At 53.1% G+C, this 23,738-nt stretch overlaps 1 protein-coding gene across 1 annotated transcript in view; it reads left to right on the top strand.

Moving 5' to 3' along the window:
• STAG3 (STAG3 cohesin complex component) overlaps positions 1-23,738 on the top strand; it is a 100,014-nt gene that overhangs the window by 18,427 nt on the left and 57,849 nt on the right. Inside the window, exons 2-8 of the mRNA XM_060233495.1 lie at positions 11,866-12,154; positions 15,008-15,188; positions 18,550-18,657; positions 19,363-19,459; positions 20,259-20,335; positions 20,418-20,622; positions 20,763-20,914. Coding sequence (XP_060089478.1) covers positions 11,866-12,154; positions 15,008-15,188; positions 18,550-18,657; positions 19,363-19,459; positions 20,259-20,335; positions 20,418-20,622; positions 20,763-20,914 — 1,109 coding nt within the window. The remainder of the gene's footprint in view (positions 1-11,865; positions 12,155-15,007; positions 15,189-18,549; positions 18,658-19,362; positions 19,460-20,258; positions 20,336-20,417; positions 20,623-20,762; positions 20,915-23,738) is intronic.

Below are 23,738 nucleotides of genomic sequence, written 5' to 3'. Positions count from 1 at the left end.
TTTGCCTGGTGGCACAGGGCATGTGTGGGGCTGGCGCAGCACCGATGCATCTCAGCGCCATGCCAGCACATTTTGGCATTGTGCCAGTATACGGATTAGTTGCCATCCTAAGTACTTTGGCTACTGGTCTGAGGATAGCTCTTTTGAAACTTTCAAGTCCTATGAAGGTTGAAGGAGTTGGGCCTGTTTAGCCTGGAGAGGAGGTCGCTGAGAGATGACAGGATGACCATCTCCAAGTACCTGAAGGGCTGTCCTATAGAGGATGGGGTGAAATTGTTTTCTGTGGCCCCAGAACGTTGGACCAGAACCAATGAGTTGAAATTGAATCAAAAGAGTTTCCGGCTCAACATTAGGAGTGGTTCCTCAGTTGGCTTGTCCCATCACACCTCCTGACAAGCCAACCCCTGCCCCCTAAGCATGGGCACCCCAGAGAGAGACAGCCAGCCAGCCCGCCCACCCCCTGGCATTCAGATTCTCTGAACCATTTCACCCCATCCCTTGCTCCATGTTCACTCAGCAGCAGCCAATCACCGGGTCAGGAGCTCTACAGCAATACTGATAAGGAAATCCAGAACTGGATGCCCTTCATATCTTGAGGCCAGCCTCCTGGCCACCCCACTCCTTACACAGTGGAGGAAGGTAAGCAGTGGGGTGCCGCAGGGCTCAGTACTGGGTCCCATGCTCTTTAACTTGTTCATAAATGATATGAAGTTGGGAGTGAGCAGTGAAGTGGCCAAGTTTGCAGATGACACTAAATTGTTCAGGGTGGTGAGAACCAGAGAGGATTGTGAGGCACTCCAAAGGAATCCGTTGAGGCTGGGTGAGTGGGCGTCAACGTGGCAGATGAGGTTCAATGTGGCCAAGTGCAAAGTAATGCACATTGGGGCTAAGAATCCCAGCTACAAATACAAGTTGATGGGGTGTGAACTGGCAGAGACTGACCAAGAGAGAGATCTTGGGGTCGTGGTAGATAACTCACTGAAAATGTCAAGACAGTGTGCGATTGCAATAAAAAAGGCCAACGCCATGCTGGGAATTATTAGGAACGGAATTGAAAACAAATCAGCCAGTATCATAATGCCCCTGTATAAATCGATGGTGTGGCCTCATTTGGAATACTGTGTTCAATTCTGGTCACCGCACCTCAAAAAGGATATTATAGCATTGGAAAAAGTCCAGAAAAGGGCAACTAAAATGATTAAAGGGTTGGAATACTTTCCCTATGAAGAAAGATTTAAACGCTTGGGGCTCTTTAGCTTGGAGAAACGTCGACTGTGGGGTGTCACGATAGAGGTTTACAAGATAATGCATGGGATGGAGAAAGTAGAGAAAGAAGTACTTTTCTCCCTTTCCCACAATACAAGAACTCGTGGGCATTCGATGAAATTGCTGAGCAGTCAGGTTAAAACGGATAAAAGGAAGTACTTCTTCACCCAAAGGGTGATTAACATGTGGAATTCACTGCCACAGGAGGTGGCGGCAGCTAAAAGCATAGCCAGCTTCAAGAGGGGGTTAGATAAAAAATATGGAGCAGAGGTCCATCAGTGAACATAAGAACATAAGAGAAGCCATGTTGGATCAGGCCAACGGCCCATCAAGTCCAACACTCTGTGTCACACAGTGGCGAAAAATTTTATATACACACATACACTGTGGCTAATAGCCACTGATGGACCTGTGCTCCATATTTTTATCTAAACCCCTCTTGAAGGTGGCTATACTTGTGGCCGCCACCACCTCCTGTGGCAGTGAATTCCACATGTTAATCACCCTTTGGGTGAAGAAGTACTTCCTTTTATCCGTTTTAACCTGTCTGCTCAGCAATTTATCGAATGCCCACGAGTTCTTGTATTGTGAGAAAGGGAGAAAAGTACTTCTTTCTCTACTTTCTCCATCCCATGCATTATCTTGTAAACCTCTATCATGTCACCCCGCAGTCGACGTTTCTCCAAGCTAAAGAGTCCCAAGCGTTTCAACCTTTCTTCATAGGGAAAGTGCTCCAGCCCTTTAATCATTCTAGTTGCCCTTCTCTGTACTTTCTCTAATGCTATAATATCCTTTTTGAGGTGCGGCGACCAGAACTGCACACAGTACTCCAAATGAGACCGCACCATCGATTTATACAGGGGCATTATGATACTGGCTGATTTGTTTTCAATTCCCTTCCTAATAATTCCCAGCATGGCGTTGGCCTTTTTTATTGCAAATGCACACTGTCTTGACACTTTCAGTGAGTTATCTATCATGACCCCAGGATCTCTCTCTTGGTCAGTCTCTGCCAGTTCACACCCCATCAACTTGTATTTGTAGCTGGGATTCTTAGCCCCAATGTGCATTACTTTGCACTTGGCCACATTGAACCGCATCTGCCACGTTGACGCCCACTCACCCAGCCTCAACAGATCCCTTTGGAGTTCCTCACAATCCTCTCTGGTTCTCACCACCCTGAACAATTTAGTGTCATCCGCAAACTTGGCCACTTCACTGCTCACTCCCAACTCTAAATCATTTATGAACAAGTTAAAGAGCATGGGACCCAGTACCGAGCCCTGAGGCACCCCACTGCTTACCGTCCTCCACTGCGAAGACTGCCCATTTATACTCACTCTCTGCTTCCTATTACTCAGCCAGTTTTTGATCCACAAGAGGACCTGTCCTTTTACTCCATGACTCTCAAGCTTTCTAAGGAGCCTTTGATGAGGAACTTTATCAAAAGCTTTCTGGAAGTCAAGGTAAACAACATCTATCGGGTCTCCTTTGTCCACATGTTTGTTCACCCCCTCAAAGAAATGCAACAGGTTAGTGAGGCAAGATCTTCCCTTGCAGAACCCATGCTGAGTCTTCCTCAATAACCCGTGTTCATCAATGTGCCTACTCATTCTGTCCTTGATAATGGTTTCTACCAACTTTCCCGGTATTGAAGTCAGACTGACTGGTCTGTAATTTCCCGGATCTCCTCTGGAACCTTTTTTAAAGATGGGGGTGACATTTGCTACCTTCCAGTCCTCAGGAACAGAGGCAGATTTCAATGAAAGATTACAGATTTTTGTTAGAAGATCCACAAGTTCAACTCTGAGTTCTTTCAGAACTCTCGGATGTATGCCATCCGGACCCGGTGACTTATTAGTTTTTAATTTGTCTATCAGTTGTAGGACCTCCTCTTTTGTCACCTCAATCTGACTCAGGTCTTTCAACACCCCTTCCAAAATTAGTGGTTCTGGGGCGGGCAAAAAGTTCTCGTCTTCTACAGTGAAGACGGAGGCAAAAAATTCATTCAGCTTCTCAGCCATTTCCCTATCCTCCTTCAGTCATCCAAGGGCCCCACTGCCTCCCTGGCTGGTTTCCTACTTCTAATATATTTGAATAAAGTTTTATTGTTGGTCTTTATGTTTTTTGCAATATGCTCCTCATAGTCCCTTTTTGCCTGCCTGATCACAGTCTTGCATTTGATTTGCCACAGCCTGTGTTCCCTTTTACTAATCTCACTTGGACTGGTTTTCCACCGCTTAAAGGAGTCCTTCTTACCTTTTACAGCTTCCATTACTTTGTTTGTTAACCACGCAGGCCTTTTCTTATGCCTGTTTGTGCCTTTCCTAACTTGTGGTATGTATTTTATCTGAGCTTCTAGGATTATAGTTTTAAATAGCGTCCAAGCTTCCCCAAGGGTTTTGACCGTATGTACCTTTCCTTTCAGTTTCCTCCTCACATGTCTCCTCATCTCAGTGTATTTACCCCTTTTAAAGTTAAACGTGGTTGTGGCGGTCTTTTTGGACAGCTCCCTATTTATACAAACGGTGAAATCAATAACATTATGGTCACTGCTCCCAAGCGGCGCAATCACTTTTACATCTCTCACCAAGTCTTGGGCATTACTTAGGACCAAATCCAGGATCGCCCCACCCCTGGTAGGTTCTGAGACCATCTGCTCCATAGCACAGTCATTGAGAGCATCAAGAAACTCAATCTCTTTCTCTCGACCACAACACATATTGACCCAATATTGACCCTTTTAGCCACAGTGTGTGTGTATATATATATAGATATAAATAAATATATAAACTTATTAATAATTAAATAAACTTAATTATATAAAATTTTATATATATATATATATATATATATATATATATATATATATATATATATATATATATATATATATATATATATATATATATATATATCTGGAAGCATGGGGGCATAGTACTACATAGCACACTTCACAAAGTACTTGTCACCTGCTGGGAACAAGGCAAACTACCACAGGACTTTCGCGATGCAATCATCATCACCCTATACAAGAACAAAGGGGAAAAGTCAGACTGCTCCAACTACCGGAGGATAACCCTGCTCTCCGGCTAGCCGCCCTGAGCCTAGCTGCCCAGAGCCTGCCTCGGTGGGGAGGGCGGGGTATAAATAAAAGTTTATTATTATTATTATTAAAATCCTTGCTAGAATACTCCGGTGAGAAGGGCGGGATATAAGTCCACTAAATAAATAAATAAATAAGAATACTCCTGAACAGACTGGTGCCCACCATTGCAGAAGAACTCCTCCCAGAGAGCCAGTGTGGCTTCAGAGCTAACAGGAGCACCACCGACATGGTATTTGCTCTCAGGGAGCTCCAAGAGAAATGCAGGGAACAGAACAAGGGTCTATATGTGACTTTTGTCGACCTTACCAAAGCTTTTGATGTCCCCCAAGGTTCCTCAGTATGGTCATCCAACTACATGAAGACCAGCGAGGCCAAGTCAGACACTGCAACGATCTCTTGGAGCCCTTCCCAATCGGCACAGGTGTAAAGCAAGGCTGTGTTCTCTTTACGATCTTCTTTAGCATGATGCTTCAAAGAGCCGCAGTAGATTTAGATGATGACGATGGTGTCTACATTCACTATAGCACCGATGGCAGCCTGTTCAACCTGAGGCGACTAAAGGCCCACTCCAAGACAATGGAAAAACTTATCCGAGAGCTACTGTTTGCTGATGATGCTGCACTTGTCTCCCACTCGGTATCAGCTCTGCAGCATATGACATCCTGCTTTGCAGAGGCTGCCAAGCTATTCGGCCTAGAAGTTAGTCTGAAGAAGACAGAAGTTCTCCACCAGCCTGCACCCCAGGAAGATTATCACCCTCCTTGCATCACTGTGGGTGAATCAGTTTTGAAGACAGTCCAGCAGTTCAGCTACCTGGGGTGCATCATCTCCTCAGACGCCAAGATCAACAAGGAGATTGACAATAGACTGGCAAAGGCAAACCGTGCATTTGGCCAACTGCATAAAAGAGTGTGGAGCAACAAGCATCTGAAAAAAGGCACAAAGATTAATGTTTACAAAGCGGTTGTGATGACAATCCTCATCTACGGCTTCATATCGTGGGTTTTATACCGTCATCACCTACGACTCCTTGAGCGCTTTCATCAGCGCCGCCTTCGCACCATCCTCAACATCCACTGGAGTGACTTTGTGACCAACACAGAAGTCCTCAAGTGGGCGGAGGTTACAAGCATCGAGGCATTGCTGTTGAAGACGCAGCTGCGCTGGGCAGGGCATATCTCCAGGATGGAAAACCACCACCTTCCCAAGATTGCCCTGTATGGCGAACTCTCCACCGGCCATCGAAATAGAGGGGCACCAAAGAAGAGGTACAAGGACTCCTTGAAGAAATCCCTTGGTACCTGTTGCATTAACCACCACCAGTGGTCTGACCTAGCCTCAGATCGCAAAGCATGGAGGCACACCATCCACCAGGCTGTCTCTTCCTTTGAGAACGCACGCATAGCTGGTCTTGAGGACAAAAGGAGATTGAGGAAGAATCGCACTGCTACAGCACCAACCCCAAATCAGACTTTTCCCTGCAGCCACTGTGGCCGGACCTGCCTGTCCCGCATTGGTCTTGTCAGCCACCAGCGAGCCTGCAGCAGACGTGGACTACTGCACCTTTCTTAATCTACTGCACCTTTCTTAAATCTTTGTTCGTGAAGTCAAGCTGAGATATATATAGTCTGGTCCAAGATGGAGCTGGGCTTGGGGGCTCTAGAGAACAGCCTCTCTTGACAGCGACAGAAGGGCTGCGTGCGAATGCCAGCGCTTGCACCCGTGAGCAGCTGTGCCCTTCCCCCTGAACACCCACACCCCTCCACAACTGCTGACTAACAGACCCGGATGGAGGCAGGCAGGGGTCGTTTTGTAGAAAAATAGGTGGTGGAGCTCATTCAGGGGTTGTTATGCAGCTGCACCTACTATTCAATGGACAAGGAGGTGGAACTCTCAGGAGGAGGAGCTCTCAGAAAGGTTCAGGCGCTGTGCTCCTGTGAGCTCCCACTGAATCCGAGGCCTGGAAGCAGGCATCCTGGTGGGTAATGTTGGGCTCTCCAGAACCCAAGAAGGCAAAGCAGGAACTGCGTTTTGGTAAGCGGGTTTGGGCCACACCTGGATTCCCACAAATGCAAAGAATGGGACACCCCCCCTCTCACAGGAGACCACCAGTTCCCCTCAAGGCATTCCTCAGGGGGCTACCCCATTCCCCCAGCAGCAGCACAGGGGACTGGAGAGTCAAGTGTTTTTGGCTGCTGCAGGAGGGAGGAATCTGAGAGCATCACCCCCCCAGGGCCCCCCCTTGCAGCCAGGAATCCAAGCCAGGTTCCCCCATCTGAGCTGGCTCTTCTGGAGGTGCCATTCTGCCCATGGCCGAGGTCACCCACTGCCCCAACACCTGTCTTCTCTGCCGTGGCCCCCACCTTGCGGAACAGCCCCTGCCCGAGGAGACTCCTGCAAAACTGAATGGTTCAGGAGGGTTCAGACTGACCAAGAGAAAGATCTTTGGGTTGTGGTAGATAATTCACTGAATATGTCAAGACAGTGTGCAATTGCAATAAAAAAGGCCAACACAATGCTGGGAATTATTAGGAAGGGAATTGAAAACAAATCAGCCAGTATCATAATGCTCCTGTATAAATCGATGGTGCGGTCTCATTTGGAATACTGTGTACAATTCTGGTCACACCTCAAAAAGGATATTATAGCACTGGAAAAAGTGCTGAAAAAGGCAACTAGAATGATTAAAGAGTTGGAACACTTTCCCTATGAAGAAAGGTTAAAAGGCTTGGGGCTCTTTAGCCTGGAGAAACGTCGACTGTAAGGTGACATGATAGAGCTTTACAAGATTATGCCTGGGATGAAGAAAGTAGAGAAAGAAGTACTTTCGTCCCTTTCTCACAATACAAGAACTCGTGGGCATTCGATGAAATTGCTGAGCAGTCAGGTTAAAACGGATAAAAGGAAGTCCTTCTTCACCCAAGGGGTGATTAACACGTGGAATTCCCTACCACTGGAGGTGGTGGCAGCTACAAGCACAGATGGCTTCAAGAGGGGATTGGATAGACATCTGGAGCAGAGCAAATTTCCAGCAATATGCTCTTAGCCACAGCATATTGCTGGAACTGTCTGGGGCAGCGATGCTCTGCATTCTTGAGGCCGAGGGCCACCAGTCAGGAAAAGGCCAGGCACGATCTTGCCCACTGGCAGGGTGGCACCCGCAGACATTCTTGCTCAGATGAGAGAAGCTGTCATGGTGGAACCGATGTTATTCACGTTATTTATGGCTGTCTTTTCTCGCAGGGATTCAGGGCGGCTGACACTGAGTGAGTCAGGGCAGTCCGCAAAATGGGCCATTAGCGACAAATGCATGAGGTGAGCAGTCTGGATGGAACCACAAGGAAAGAAAACAGCGGCACAGCCTACTGAGTCTTCAGATGACACACCGAGCAAATGACGCAAGAGGCTCCGCCTTCTCCTCCTGGGACCTGATGTTCAGCAGGCAGCACCCCCCACAAGTCCCCCCCCTACCCCAGCAGGGCTCTGAGCCACTGGGCAGCCTCAGGACCTGCCCAGAAAAGCCCTCTGGCAGATTGGTGGGTGGGTGGGAGGGGAGCTGCTGATTCTGCCCAGAAGCCCTTGCTGACTTGAGCAAAGCGGGGTGTGGGGGGGAGGGGGCAGCCACCCACCCCCTCACTCTCCTCTGAGCCACTGGGCAGCCTCAGGACCCTGCCCAGAAAAGCCCTCTGGCAGATGGGTGGGTGGGGAGCTGCTGATTCTGCCCAGAAGCCCTTGCTGACTTGAGCAAAGCGGGTGTGGGGGGGGAGGGGGCAGCCACCCACCCCCTCACTCTCCTCTGAGCCACTGGGCAGCCTCAGGACCTGCCAGAAAAGCCCTCTGGCAGATGGTGGGTGGGGAGCTGCTGATTCTGCCCAGAAGCCCTTGCTGACTTGAGCAAAGCGGGGTGTGGGGGGGAGGGGGCAGCCACCCACCCCCTCACTCTCCCTCTGAGCCACTGGGCAGCCTCAGGACCTGCCCAGAAAAGCCCTCTGGCAGATGGGTGGGTGGGGAGCTGCTGATTCTGCCCAGAAGCCCTTGCTGACTTGAGCAAAGCGGGGTGTGGGGGGGGAGGGGGCAGCCACCCACCCCCTCACTCTCCTCTGAGCCACTGGGCAGCCTCAGGACCTGCCCAGAAAAAGCCCTCTGGCAGATGGGTGGGAGGGAGCTGCTGATTCTGCCCAGAAGCCCTTGCTGACTTGAGCAAAGCGGGGTGTGGGGGGGAGGGGGCAGCCACCCACCCCCTCACTCTCCTCTGAGCCACTGGGCAGCCTCAGGACCTGCCCAGAAAAGCCCTCTGGCAGATGGGTGGGTGGGGAGCTGCTGATTCTGCCCAGAAGCCCTTGCTGACTTGAGCAAAGCGGGGTGTGGGGGGGAGGGGGCAGCCACCCACCCCCTCACTCTCCTCTGAGCCACTGGGCAGCCTCAGGACCTGCCCAGAAAAGCCCTCTGGCAGATGGGTGGGTGGGGAGCTGCTGATTCTGCCCAGAAGCCCTTGCTGACTTGAGCAAAGCGGGGGTGTGGGGGGGGAGGGGGCAGCCACCCACCCCCTCACTCTCCTCTGAGCCACTGGGCAGCCTCAGGACCTGCCCAGAAAAGCCCTCTGGCAGATGGGTGGGTGGGGAGCTGCTGATTCTGCCCAGAAGCCCTTGCTGACTTGAGCAAAGCGGGGTGTGGGGGGGAGGGGGCAGCCACCCACCCCCTCACTCTCCTCTGAGCCACTGGGCAGCCTCAGGACCTGCCCAGAAAAGCCCTCTGGCAGATGGGTGGGTGGGGAGCTGCTGATTCTGCCCAGAAGCCCTTGCTGACTTGAGCAAAGCGGGGTGTGGGGGGGGGAGGGGGGCAGCCACCCACCCCCTCACTCTCCTCTGAGCCACTGGGCAGCCTCAGGACCTGCCCAGAAAAGCCCTCTGGCAGATGGGTGGGTGGGGAGCTGCTGATTCTGCCCAGAAGCCCTTGCTGACTTGAGCAAAAGCGGGGTGTGGGGGGGGAGGGGGCAGCCACCCACCCCCTCACTCTCCTCTGAGCCACTGGGCAGCCTCAGGACCTGCCCAGAAAAGCCCTCTGGCAGATGGGTGGGAGGGGAGCTGCTGATTCTGCCCAGAAGCCCTTGCTGACTTGAGCAAAGCGGGGTGTGGGGGGGAGGGGGCAGCCACCCACCCCCTCACTCTCCTCTGAGCCACTGGGCAGCCTCAGGACCTGCCCAGAAAAGCCCTCTGGCAGATGGGTGGGTGGGGAGCTGCTGATTCTGCCCAGAAGCCCTTGCTGACTTGAGCAAAGCGGGGTGTGGGGGGGAGGGGGCAGCCACCCACCCCCTCACTCTCCTCTGAGCCACTGGGCAGCCTCAGGACCTGCCCAGAAAAAGCCCTCTGGCAGATGGGTGGGTGGGGAGCTGCTGATTCTGCCCAGAAGCCCTTGCTGACTTGAGCAAAGCGGGGTGTGGGGGGGAGGGGGCAGCCACCCACCCCCTCACTCTCCTCTGAGCCACTGGGCAGCCTCAGGACCTGCCCAGAAAAGCCCTCTGGCAGATGGGTGGGAGGGGAGCTGCTGATTCTGCCCAGAAGCCCTTGCTGACTTGAGCAAAGCGGGGTGTGGGGGGGAGGGGGCAGCCACCCACCCCCTCACTCTCCTCTGAGCCACTGGGCAGCCTCAGGACCTGCCCAGAAAAGCCCTCTGGCAGATGGGTGGGTGGGGAGCTGCTGATTCTGCCCAGAAGCCCTTGCTGACTTGAGCAAAGCGGGGTGTGGGGGGGAGGGGGCAGCCACCCACCCCCTCACTCTCCTCTGAGCCACTGGGCAGCCTCAGGACCTGCCCAGAAAAGCCCTCTGGCAGATGGGTGGGTGGGGAGCTGCTGATTCTGCCCAGAAGCCCTTGCTGACTTGAGCAAAGCGGGGTGTGGGGGGGAGGGGGCAGCCACCCACCCCCTCACTCTCCTCTGAGCCACTGGGCAGCCTCAGGACCTGCCCAGAAAAGCCCTCTGGCAGATGGGTGGGTGGGGAGCTGCTGATTCTGCCCAGAAGCCCTTGCTGACTTGAGCAAAGCGGGGTGTGGGGGGGAGGGGGCAGCCACCCACCCCCTCACTCTCCTCTGAGCCACTGGGCAGCCTCAGGACCTGCCCAGAAAAGCCCTCTGGCAGATGGGTGGGAGGGGAGCTGCTGATTCTGCCCAGAAGCCCTTGCTGACTTGAGCAAAGCGGGGTGTGGGGGGGAGGGGGCAGCCACCCACCCCCTCACTCTCCTCTGAGCCACTGGGCAGCCTCAGGACCTGCCCAGAAAAGCCCTCTGGCAGATGGGTGGGTGGGGAGCTGCTGATTCTGGCCAGAAGCCCTTGCTGACTTGAGCAAAGCGGGGTGTGGGGGGGAGGGGGCAGCCACCCACCCCCTCACTCTCCTCTGAGCCACTGGGCAGCCTCAGGACCTGCCCAGAAAAGCCCTCTGGCAGATGGGTGGGTGGGGAGCTGCTGATTCTGCCCAGAAGCCCTTGCTGACTTGAGCAAAGCGGGGTGTGGGGGGGAGGGGGCAGCCACCCACCCCCTCACTCTCCTCTGAGCCACTGGGCAGCCTCAGGACCTGCCCAGAAAAGCCCTCTGGCAGATGGGTGGGTGGGGAGCTGCTGATTCTGCCCAGAAGCCCTTGCTGACTTGAGCAAAGCGGGGTGTGGGGGGGAGGGGGCAGCCACCCACCCCCTCACTCTCCTCTGAGCCACTGGGCAGCCTCAGGACCTGCCCAGAAAAGCCCTCTGGCAGATGGGTGGGAGGGGAGCTGCTGATTCTGCCCAGAAGCCCTTGCTGACTTGAGCAAAGCGGGGTGTGGGGGGGGAGGGGGCAGCCACCCACCCCCTCACTCTCCTCTGAGCCACTGGGCAGCCTCAGGACCTGCCCAGAAAAGCCCTCTGGCAGATGGGGGGTGGGTGGGAGGGGAGCGGCTGATCCTGCCCAGAAGCCCTTGCTGACTTGAGCAAAGCGGGGTGTGGGGGGGGGAGGGGGCAGCCCCGCCAGGAAGGAAGGAGCCCAGCAGCCCCTCCGAAGGGGAGTCAATCCGCGGCCAATCCTTGAGCCCACCGGGTGTGTGGAGAGGTGGTCCTGCAGATGTGAGGGTCCCGGGCCAGGAGGGGCTTCCCGCTCCCTGGGTTTGCTTTCTGCTGCGCCTCGGCCTCTTCTGGGGGGCGAGTCCTGTCCCCACCCTCTGTGCCCCACGGCGCCCCTCCCCTGCCCCCGCCGAGCCCAGGCCTCTCCGCCGGTCCCTGCCAGGCAGGCAGCCGCGAGAAAGGCGCGCAGGAGCCGCGGGCGGGCTGGCTGGCTGGCTGGGGGGGTGAGGAGGGCTGCGGCCCCTGCGGAGAAGAGGAGGAGCGCTCCGAGGCTCAGACCCACCGACGCCCCCCCCCCCCCGGCCATTCCGCGCAGGAGGAGCTGCAGCAGCGTCGAGGGAGGCTGGAGCTGCAGCCCGGGGGGGGGGGGGGCGGGTGCGCGCGCCCTTCCTTCCCTGCCCTTTGCAGGCGCGTGGCTCGTGCAGGGGCGCTGCCTGGGCCGGCTTAGCCGCGCCTGCGCACTGCCGAGGGCCGCCGCGTGCTGCAGGCGGGTGGGCGTGGCCAGGGAGCAGGAGAACGGAGAGGCGCGAAGGCGGGAGGAGGGCGTCGCTCGGCCATCGGCGAAGGGAAGGGAGGAGACCGAGGCCTCGCCGCCGCCACCGGGCCAAGAGCAGCAGCAGCAGTCGGAGAAGGATGAGCTCCCGCGCCTCGCCTCACGCGGCCACCCCGCCACAGCCCCCGCCCGCCCGCCACGGAGGCGCCCCCAGCAGCAGCAGCAGCAACCACTCCCCGCGGGCCGCCCTGTGAGTGGCAGGGAGGGAAGGAGGCCTCGGCTGCGCTGCTGGGGGACACGCCCCGCCCACAACCCCTCCCGCCCCAGGGCCGCCGCGGTCAGGCAGGGCGGTGGGAGGGGGAGGAGAAGAGGCGCGAAGGCCCCACCCCTCACCCCCTCATTTGACCCCCCCCTCACTCTCCCCCTCCCCCACCCCCTCACTCTCCCCACCCCTCCCCCTCACTCTCCCCCACCCACACCCATCCCCTCACTCGCTCACCCCTCCCCATCCCTTGACTCTCCCCACCCCTTCCCCTCACTCTCCCCCACCCCTCACTCTCCCCTCTCTCCCTCCCCCACCCACCCCCTCACTCTCCCCCCTCTCTCTCCCTCCCCCCTCACTCTCCCCACCCCTCCCCCACCCCTCACAATCCCACCCCCTCCCCCACCATCCCTTGACTCTCCCCCACCCCTTCCCCTCAGTCTCCCCCACCCCTCACTCTCCCCCACCCACACCCATCCCACACCCCCTCATTCGCCTCCTACCCCGCCGCACCCCCTCACTCATCCCCACCCCTCCCCCATCCCCTCACTCGCTCACCCCCACCCCTCCCCATCCCTTGACTCTCCCCACCCCTTCCCCTCACTCTCCCCCACCCCTCACTCTCCCCTCTCTCCCTCCCCCACCCACCCCCTCTCCCCCCTCTCTCTCCCTCCCCCTCACTCTCCCCACCCCTCCCCCATCCCCTCACTCTCCCACCCCCTCCCCCACCCTCACTCTCCCCCTCTCTCCCTCCCCCACCCACACCCATCCCACACCCCCTCATTCGCCTCCTACCCCGCCGCACCCCCTCACTCATCCCCACCCCTCCCCCATCCCCTCACTCGCTCACCCCCACCCCTCCCCATCCCTTGACTCTCCCCACCCCTTCCCCTCACTCTCCCCCACCCCTCACTCTCCCCTCTCTCCCTCCCCCACCCACCCCCTCACTCTCCCCCCCTCTCTCTCCCTCCCCCCTCACTCTCCCCACCCCTCCCCCACCCCTCACAATCCCACCCCCTCCCCCACCCCTCCCCATCCCTTGACTCTCCCCCACCCCTTCCCCTCACTCTCCCCCACCCCTCCCCCACCCCTTCCCCTCACTCTCCCCCACCCCTCACTCTCCCCCACCCACACCCATCCCACACCCCCTCATTCGCCTCCTACCCCGCCGCACCCCCTCACTCATCCCCACCCCTCCCCCATCCCCTCACTCGCTCACCCCCACCCCTCCCCATCCCTTGACTCTCCCCACCCCTTCCCCTCACTCTCCCCCACCCCTCACTCTCCCCTCTCTCCCTCCCCCACCCACCCCCTCACTCTCCCCCCCTCTCTCTCCCTCCCCCCTCACTCTCCCCACCCCTCCCCCACCCCTCACAATCCCACCCCCTCCCCCACCCCTCCCCATCCCTTGACTCTCCCCCACCCCTTCCCCTCACTCTACCCCACCCCTCCCCCACCCCTTCCCCTCACTCTCCCCCACCCCTCACTCTCCCCCACCCACACCCATCCCACACCCCCTCATTCGCCTCCTACCCCGCCGCACCCCCTCACTCATCCCCACCCCTCCCCCATCCCCTCACTCGCTCACCCCCACCCCTCCCCATCCCTTGACTCTCCCCACCCCTTCCCCTCACTCTCCCCCACCCCTCACTCTCCCCTCTCTCCCTCCCCCACCCACCCCCTCTCCCCCCCTCTCTCTCCCTCCCCCTCACTCTCCCCACCCCTCCCCCATCCCTCACAATCCCACCCCCTCCCCATCCCTTGACTCTCCCCCACCCTTTCCCCTCACTCTACCCCACCCCTCCCCCACCCCTTCCCCTCACTCTCCCCCACCCCTCACTCTTCCTCACCCACACCCCTCTCACACCCCCTCATTCGCCTCCTACCCCGCCGCACCCCCTCACTCATCCCCACCCCTCACCAACCCCCTCATTCGCCCCACCCCTCCCCCATCTCTTCACTCTCACCCTCCCATACCCTCTCATTCACCGCCAACCCTCACTCTCCCTCACCCACACCCCTCACCCACCCCCTCAATCACCCCCACCCCTCCCGGACTCCATCAGTCTCCCCCATCCCTTCACTCTCCCCCACCCACACTCCCTCATTCTCCCCCACCCTTCACTCTCCCTCACCCCCTCACTCTCCCTCACCCACCCCCTCATTCGCCCCCATCCCCTCACTCTCCACCACCCACACCCTCTCATTTTCCCCCTTTCCCATCCCTTCACTCTCCCCCACCCACACTCCCTCATTCTCCACCACCCCTCAGTCTCCATCACCCCCTCATTCGCCCCCACCCCTCCCCCATCTCTTCACTCTCACCCTCCCACACCCTCATTCTCCACCACCCCTCACTCTCCCCCACCCCTCCCCCTCACACTCCCCCCCACACCCCTCCCCATCCCTTCACTCTCCCCCACCCACATCCTCTCATTTACCCCCAACCCTCACTCTCCCTCCTCCCCCACCCCTTCTTCTCCCACACCCCTCCATCTCTTCACTCCCCCCCATCCACAACCCCTCCCCACCCCCTCATTCTCCCCCATCTCTCCCTCATCCCTTCACTCTCCCCCACCCACACCCCCTACTCCCCTTCTCACTCTTCCCCCTCACTCTTCCCCACCCACCCCTCCCCCCCCTCCTCGCTCTCCTCCACCCTCCTCCCCTGCAGTCCTCCCCCACCCCCTCTCTCCTCCACCCTCCTCCTCCACCCCCTTATTCTCCCTGGCCAGAGGGAGAGGGAACTGCTGCTGCTTCTGAAGGGGGGGTGGTCTCTCCCCCCCCCCCCGCAGGGAGGCACCGCACAGCATCAGCAGGAGCAGCTCCCAGGAGGAGGAGGAGAGCAGCGGTGGCAGCTCCGAGGGGGGGGACACCCCCACCACCGTGGGCTCTGGCAGCGACTTCGAGGAGACCCTCCTCAGACAGGCCGGCAAGCGGGGCACCCCCCCCACCCTCATCACCCCCACACGCCCGGTAGGCAGGCAGCTCCCCCGTTTTCCTCCTCCTCCCGCGGGCAAAAAATGGGGGCTGGCTGTCCTGGGGGCATGTTGGGAAATTCATGTTAAATTCAGAGGCTTGGAATGGCAATAATTGGAGTCGAGGCTTAAGCTTATCAAAAGAAATAGTTTACCAGAAAACATCAGGAGAGGGTACTTGGGATAAAACCGAAAAACAAGTTAGCATACCAGCTAGTCTAACTACGTCTGTTCTACGTGGCTACAATTCTTTGTGAGACCGTTCTTCTCCCCAAAAAGCATTTCGCCAGGAAGAAGAGCAATTCAGCTTGCATACAAGATCAAAGCATTTCACACCTAACATCCTCTCTGACCAATGTTGTTTTTACATCTTTCGCGGGCAAAGTAAGAACCATCCCACAATTGAGTTTAGGTCACAATACATCACTTCCTCTATCAGGTAAATAAACAGTTAACTCTATAATGGCTGGAATGTACATAGCTTGTATTCCAACAAATCCCTTCTCAAGTTATGCAACATTTTAGTCATTAGCAATTTCAATCAAGTTCATACTTTCACATAGTCGTTCAAACTTCAGTCTGTCGAGCGGCTTCGTCATGATGTCAGCGATCATTTCCTCAGTAGGGCAGTATTGTAATTCAATCAGTCCTTTAGTCATCTCTTGCACAAGGAAACACTTGATGACAATATGTTTGTTGTCTAGTTTTATGTTCTCAGCTTGGCATATGCTTATGCATGCTTGGCTGTCTTCATACATGAGTTCTGTTTTAGGTTCCTCTATTCAAATTCCTTAAGAAGAAAAATAATCCATTCCAGTTCATTGCATGCCCTTTGAGCAGACACACATTCAGCTTCAGCAGTAGACTGAGCTACAATCTTTTGTTTCTTAGTGTTCCAGTCAATCACACTATCTCCATAGAAGAATACATTTCCACTTGTTGATTTTCCATCTCCTTCATTTCTCCCAAAGTTGGCGTCCATGTAGACTACAAGTCTTGGGTTGTCACATGCTGAAATTAGTAATTTGTAATCAGCAGTTTTAAATAGGTATCTTGCCAGTCTCTTTATGGCATTCCAATCATGGTAATACGGTGAACTTGTCTTTCTACTCAAGATTCCAACAGCAGTAGAAATATCTGGTCTCGAGGTTCTGCTCAAGTACAGTAGTTTTCCAATTGCTTCTTTATATTCACGATTGTTTTCAAGCAATTTTCCTTCTTTCAAAGTTAAGTACGTTGGTCAAGTGGTATATTAATGTTTCCATGTTTCTTTATTCCCATGGATTCAATAAAGTCCATAATTTTGTGTTTTTGGTTCAGCACAAAACTTCCATTTTCATCTCTTTCAATTTATATTCCAAGATAATGTTTTATGTCTCCCAGTTGCTTGACTTCCACATCTTTATTTAGCTCATCAGCAATTTCTTTGATATCCTCTTTGTTGTAGCAACATAAAATCAGATCGTCAACGTAAGTCAATATGCACTGGTATTGTCCATTTTTGAGTAGTGTTCTGATTTCCCTTGTTGAAAACAGGGTTCTGATTTCCCTTGTTGAAATCCTTGCTTCTTTAGTAGTTCTGTCAGCTTATCTGACCAACCTCTTGAGGCTTGTTTTAATCCATAAATTCCCTTTTGAAGTTTACACACAAGTTTTTCCAACTCACACAGTGGCCACCCAGTTCCTCTGGAGGGACAGCAACAGGGCAGAGAGGCCGAGGCCTTTCCCTGAGAAGAACATCAGAAGAGCCCTGCTGGGTCAGACCAGGGAGGGTCCATCTAGTCCAGCATCCTGTCTCACACAGTGGCCACCCAGTTCCTCTGGAGGGACAACAACAGGGCAGAGAGGCCGAGGTCTTCCCCTGAGAAGAACATCAGAAGAGCCCTGCTGGATCAGGCCAGTGAGGGTCCATCTAGTCCAGCCTCCTGTCTCACACGGGAGCCAACCAGTTCCTCTGGAGGGCCAACAAAAGGGCAGAGAGGCCGAGGCCTTCCCCTGAGAAGAACATCAGAAGAGCCCTGCTGGGTCAGACCAGGGAGGGTCCATCTAGTCCAGCCTCCTGTCTCACACAGTGGCCACCCAGTTCCTCTGGAGGGACAACAACAGGGCAGAGAGGCTGGGACCTTCCCCTTACGTTGCCACCTGGCCCTTGGATTCAGAGGATTAGTGACTCTGAATGTGGAGATGTCTTGCAGTCACTGTGGCTAGTAGCAACTAATAGACCTCTCTTCCATAAATTTTAAATCCTATTTAAAACTCTGTGCTTGTGGCCCACATGAAAACTTCTGGTACTGAATTTCACATTTTAGTTTCTTTCTGTGTAAACTAGTATTTTTGTCTGCTCTGCATCCGCTTCAGGAAGGCCTGCATCAGTATTTAGTTCTTGTGGCACTTTCTTACACCGCCCCCCCCCCCCCCCGAAATGCTGTTTGCCGCTTTGGGATCAGGCAGCAATTTTTCCCCAGGCCAGTTTGGCCGGGGATCCTGGAGGGGTTTTTTTTGACATCTAGGCATGGAGCCTGCAAGGGTCTCTGGGGGGTGTGTGTTTAGAGGGGGTTTCCTGCATTGTGCCGTGGGTTGCACTAGATGACTCTGGAGGTCCTTTCCAGTTTTATGAATCTGTCCTGCCCATTAGCTTCATTAGACGCCTTTGATTTCTAGTATTTGGGGAGAGGGAGAAAAATTCCCTTTTTTCAACTCTCTTCATCCCATGCATAATTTTATAAACCTACCTCATGTCCCCCCAGTTGTCTCTTTTCCAAGCTGAAGATTCCCAGACTTTTCAACCTTTTTTCCTAGAGGAAGGACTCCAACACCCCCACCCCCCCAGTCATGTGATGAAGAGAGCTTTGACTTTTAAAAGCTCTTACCCTGAAAATCTTGTTGGTCTTCAAGGATGATCTTGGGTTCAGATCAAGTTAATCCTCTTGGTTGAGAACAGAAGAGAAGCCTTTCGTGTTGGATTCAGCCCCACACTCTGTAGTGTCTCGCAGTAGCTACAGCCCAGGGGCTCTCTTCGTTACTTTCCGCAGCTCTGCAATGGCCTTTTTGAGATACTGTGGCTGGAATTGTACACAGGATTCCAAATGAGGCTGTGGCATAAATTTATTTATGCAGAAATAGTGGAGTATTGGCTGTTTTAGTCCCTTTCTGAGTAATTTCCAACGTGTTGCCTTTTTCACTGCTGCAGCACAGGACCGATGGCTCAGTTCCTCCTCTCCCCAACCCCCCCTTCCCCAGGCTCCACCCCAAAATCTCCAGGAATCTTCCAGCTGGAGTTGACAACAGGAGACCTAGCAGTTGGAGAGCTGTTGGCTTCTGTTGCTCAGTCCCTCCCTCCCCCCCGCCTTGTTCTTCAGGGGGCCAAGCGGCTGCGGAAGGAGGCCTGCCACAGCTCGGATGCCCAGAGACCCACGGGAGCCGGGAACCTCTTTGAGGCTGTGAAGCGGGGCAGGAGCATCACAGAGGTGAGGCTGGAGGTGGCACAAGAGTTCTGCCATGAGGCAGCCTGTGGAGGGGGGAGGGCTTGCCAGGGGCCTGCAGCAGGAGTGGGTCCAGAATGCTGCCCTGCCAAGAGGATGCAGCCGTTGCTGGCTAGCGGCTCAGCCCTGCTTGGCTCCTTCAGGCAGGAATGTGGTCTAGGCCCACGCTGGGCAAGAGGCCTGGACTGCAAGTATGAAGGGCTGCAGGCAGGGCTGCTGCATTGAGGTTTGGAGGAGGTGCTAGAGCTGTCTTAGACTCAGAACTTTCTCCTTGGGAGAGCAAATGCCTTCCAGCCCCTGCCATGGTTCTGTCGGCCTCTGTTTACCATCTGTTCCCCCCCCCCCCTTAATGTTTGCTGACAGAGGCAAAGTGGCCCTCCTGCATGCTGAGTGTTCAGGAGCCTCTTCAGGTCCCTCACTGACGTGCGTCTGTTTCTTCTCCAGCTTTCCCTGGGAATGGAGAGATCTCCTTGGAGGTGTTCTGGGAGGGGAGGGGAGGGGAGCAGGACAAGCAGAGGCGGTGGTGACGTGTCTCTGCAGGAGGCTGATAAGAGCAAAAGGGGCAGAGATCACCAGTGGTGTATGTCAAGAAGACACAGGGGCCGTTGTGGGTGGGACGACTGATGCTCTCTCTCTTCTCCCTCCACCAATACCTGCTTTGTGTTTTCTCCTGTTCCCACCCAATCCTAGTCTGTGGTTGATGAGTGGCTCGAGAGCTATAAGGAGGACCGAGAGTTGGGTTTCTTGGAACTGGTCAACTTCCTCGTACAGTCATGTGGCTGCAGAGGCAAGTGGTCTTGAGTGCGGCAAGCCCATGCTCAGCTTCTCTTCTGTCCTTGTCCTTTCCATGTTTGCAGTCTTCACTTGGTTGCAACTTTGCTGCCCTCAAAAGCTCTTTTGGGATCATTTTAGGAGACAAGCTGTGGGGTGGATGTGTCCAGTTAGAGTTGAGGGATAGATGGGGTGGGCACACGAGGTTGCCTTCATCCTGAACCAGCGCCTCTTGGTCCACCAAGGTCAGTCTTCCCTGCTCAGACAGGCTGTGGCTTTCCAGGGTCTTTCCCTTGACCGGAGAGGCTGTTGCCGGGCACTGACGGAACATGGGACCATCGGTGTGCCAAGCAGAGGCTCTACCACTGAGCCGGGGCTCTTCCCACAGATGTCCCCTAGAGAAGCGAGGGTTGCGTCTTCCCCTTTTTATCTTACCAAGTCTTTCGAGAGAGGTTAGGCTTCGTGGATATCTGGCCCAACGTGAGCTGTGTAGTTGGGTGGCCAGTGGTGATTGGCCAGTTGACACTGCATCACACTGGCTAGGCACACTTTTTCAGTATCTGGAAGATGCCTGAGGAAACTCTGGGAAGGCACCTCTTTCTCCCCTCCCTGCTGCCCTGCCCACATTTCCTGGGGTTTGGGCATCTTGCTTCTGCCTGCCAAGCACCGTTGTGAGTGCTGCTGACTTCTCTAGCCCCTGAGTTGGGTGGCTGATCTGCCACGTTTCTGCTTAACAGCTGGGTTCTGCCAACTGCAGTTTGGGGAAGTTGGGCTGCTTCTGACTCCCTCTCCTCCCCCTCCCCCCCCCCCCGCAGGAGTAGTGACGTATGAAATGCTCAAGAGCCTCCAGAACTCCCAGATCATCCAGCAGCTGACAGAGTCCTTTGATGAGGTATGAAGCGGTCAGGTGGGCAGCCTTGGTGGTGGGTGTGTTCCATGAGGGCAGCTGAGTCTCCTGTTCTCCCCTCCCCCAGGACTCAGCAGAGTATCCGCTGTCCCTGAGTGCCCCCGCCTGGCGGCGTTTCCAGAGGGGTTTCTGTGAGGTGATGGCCGCTCTCGTCCACCGCACCCAGTATGATGTTGTGTATGATGAATACCTGATGGACAGCCTCATTGCTCTCCTGACTGGCTTGTCTGACTCGCAAGTGCGTGCCTTCCGCCATACCAGCACCCTGGCAGGTAGGGAGGAAAGGGGCTGGCATTGGGATGGGGGAGGGGGGCGGAATGTGGTCCTTGTTGAGGCTTTTGATGGCCGGCTGAGATTGGGCAGCTGATGGGCAGGAGAGCTGCACTTTTGCTGTTTTCTTCTTCTCCTGCAGCCATGAAGCTCATGACAGGCTTGGTCCGTGTGGCTCTCAGCGTCAGCCTGCAAAAAGACAACAGTCAGCGGCAGTACGAGGCTGAGTGGGCCAAGGGGGTGAATCGCCGGGCCCCAGAGAAGCTGGAAGGGCTGCTGGAGCAGCGCAGGGAGGTGACTTGGTGACAAGGGAGAGGCTGTAGTGGGTTAGGCTGTGGAGGCATCTCGGATCAGGCCAGAATTATCCATCTGTTTGTTGCCAGTGTGTTGTGTTGCTTACCCAGCAGCAGCCAAGTACCGGTAATTTCCCTGAGCTGCAGTCCCAAACTACTGAGGAGTTTGATCCAAGTGGGCAGCCGTGTTGGTCTGTAGCAGTAGAACAAAGCAGGAATCAAGTGGCACCTTGGAGTGTTAAAATAATTTTATTTGGTAGCATATGGTAACAAATTATATTTCTTGCATCATTAATAACTTCTTTTATCTATCCCATATATTACTTTCTACCCACCCCTCCCCCCGTTACTTGACCCCGCCGGTGTTATTTACTTAAAGTACTAATGTTTAAAGGTATCCTTAACTAATAAAACAAAAATTAATATTCTTCTTTTTTCTAAGACTTAATCATTATCAAAAATTGTCCAATGTCCTTTTATTTTCCACTCTTTTTCTACATCTCTTCTGAACTTTTTCCACTCCATCTTAAAAACTTCTAAATCATAGTCTCTTAAAATTCTTGTCCATTTCACTCCATGTCATAACTTTTACAATCCAATCCCATTTCTCTGGTATTTTTTCTTGCTTCCACAACTGCGCATATAATGTCCTAGCATCCGAAAAGTACCAAATTATAGTTCTATCTTCTTTTGGAAATTTTTCCATTTGTAATCCCAACAGAAAAGTCTCTGCAACTTTCTTAAATTCATATCCCAAGATCCTAGAAATTTCTTGTTGAATCATCTGCCAATACTTTTTTGCTCTTCACAAGTCCCCCACGTATGGTAGAAAGAACCTTCATGTTTTTTACATTTCCAACATCTGTCTGGCATCTTATTATTCATCTTTGCCAATTTCTTAGGAGTCATATACCATCTATACATCATTTTAAAACAGTTCTCTTTAATACTATGACACGTCGAAAGCTTCATAGAGTTCTTCCACAAATATTCCCAAGTTTCCATCTGTATTTCTTTATTTACATTAATTGCCCACAATCATTTGAGATTTCACTACTTCATCTTCCGTAGACCATTTTGAAAGTAATTTATATAATTTTGAAATTAATTTTTCCTTGTCTCCAAGCAGAACTTTTTCCATTTGTTTGCTCTTTTCTTATTCCTTCAGTTTTAATGTCATTCTCCATCAAGCTCTTTATTTGTTGCATTTGAAACCAATCATATTTATTATTCAGCTCTTCAGCAGTTTTCAATTCTATTTTGCCACTTTGTATTTTTAATAGTTGATTATATGACAACCACTTTTCTTCACCTGTCTCAGCTGTTATTTTTATCAGTTCTGCTGGCACTATCCATAACGGTTTTCTCTCATCTCCATATTTCTTATATTTCATCCATGTATTTAGCAAGCTGTTTCTTATATAATGAGAGAAAAAGCTGTCTATCTTTTTTTACCCATAATACATATAAGCGTGCCAGCCAAATTTATTTCCATGACCTTCCAACGCTAAGAGTTTTTTGTTTAACAACATTATCCATTCTTTTATCCATACTAAGCAAACTGCTTCATGATATAATTTTAAGTCTGGTAATTGAAATCCGCCTCTCTCTTTTGCATCTGTTAAAATTTTCATTTTAATTCTTGGTTTCTTCCCCGCCCACACAAACTCTGAAATTTTTCTTTGCCATCTATTAAATTGTTTACTGTCTTTCACAATCAGAATAGTTTGAAACAAATACATTATTCTTGGCAGAATATTCATTTTAATTGCGGCTATTCTACCCAACAGTGACAAATTAAGTTTATTCCACTTTTAACATATTTTAACAACATTTTACGCCATAGATTCTCATAATTATTTTTGAACAAATAAGTATTCTTTGGTTGGTCTCAAAGGTTTCTTAAGCACACTTCGTCGGACGAGGGAATCGGGCATTGTGAGCTGAAATACAAGCAGTCTGGTCTGGCAAACTAACTGGTCACATGAAACAGGGATTGTGTTGTCTGGGTGTTTGTGGCAGCATCTCCTCTGGGCATGGACACCGGTACCAGAGCTTGCAATAAACCCAAGTGCCAACTTTGCTGCCACATACGCCCAGACAACACAATCACTGGGCCTAACAGCATTAACTATACGATCTCAGGCTCATTCACTTGCTCATCTTCCAACATTATATATGCCATTAAATGCCAGCAATGCCCTTCAGTTCTCTACATAGGGCAAACAGGACAAACCCTCCGCCAAAGGATAAATGGACACAAATCTGACATTAGGAATTACAGAACTGAGAAATCTGTGGGACAACACTTTAACCTTCCAAAGCATTCAAGGTAGCTGTTTTACTGCAAAGGAACTTCAAGAGCAAAATGGAGAGAGAAATGGCTGAATTACAAATTATTATGAAACTTGGAACAAACACCTCTCCAGGACTGAACAGGGACATTGGTTTTTTATCTCATTACGTATGGTAAACCCACTCTCAGTGAGTATAGCTATACATCCACAGTATTCCAATGTATTTCTCTTATAATAGTGTATCAGAGTAATGTTTTATATTGACATACTCATATAAGGGATATTGGCTGTTTATCTCATTACATATACTTAACCCATTTTCATTTTATGTTTTCTTGTTTTCTAATGGCAGACTAGAATGATGTTTAATATGTATAGATTGATAAGTCGATTGAGTGGACTACAAGTTGGATATACATGTCCCTTTGCGATTCACCTAGATTTGCAGAAACACCATTTGGCAGGGAATTTTATTACCTTTTATGGCTATCCAGACCAAATGGCCTAGCCACACTGTTTTATGTGACC

Source organism: Heteronotia binoei, chromosome 2, assembly GCF_032191835.1.
Source record: "Heteronotia binoei isolate CCM8104 ecotype False Entrance Well chromosome 2, APGP_CSIRO_Hbin_v1, whole genome shotgun sequence".
NCBI classification, from domain to species: domain Eukaryota; kingdom Metazoa; phylum Chordata; class Lepidosauria; order Squamata; family Gekkonidae; genus Heteronotia; species Heteronotia binoei.
This window is presented reverse-complemented; position numbering and strand designations above follow the sequence as displayed.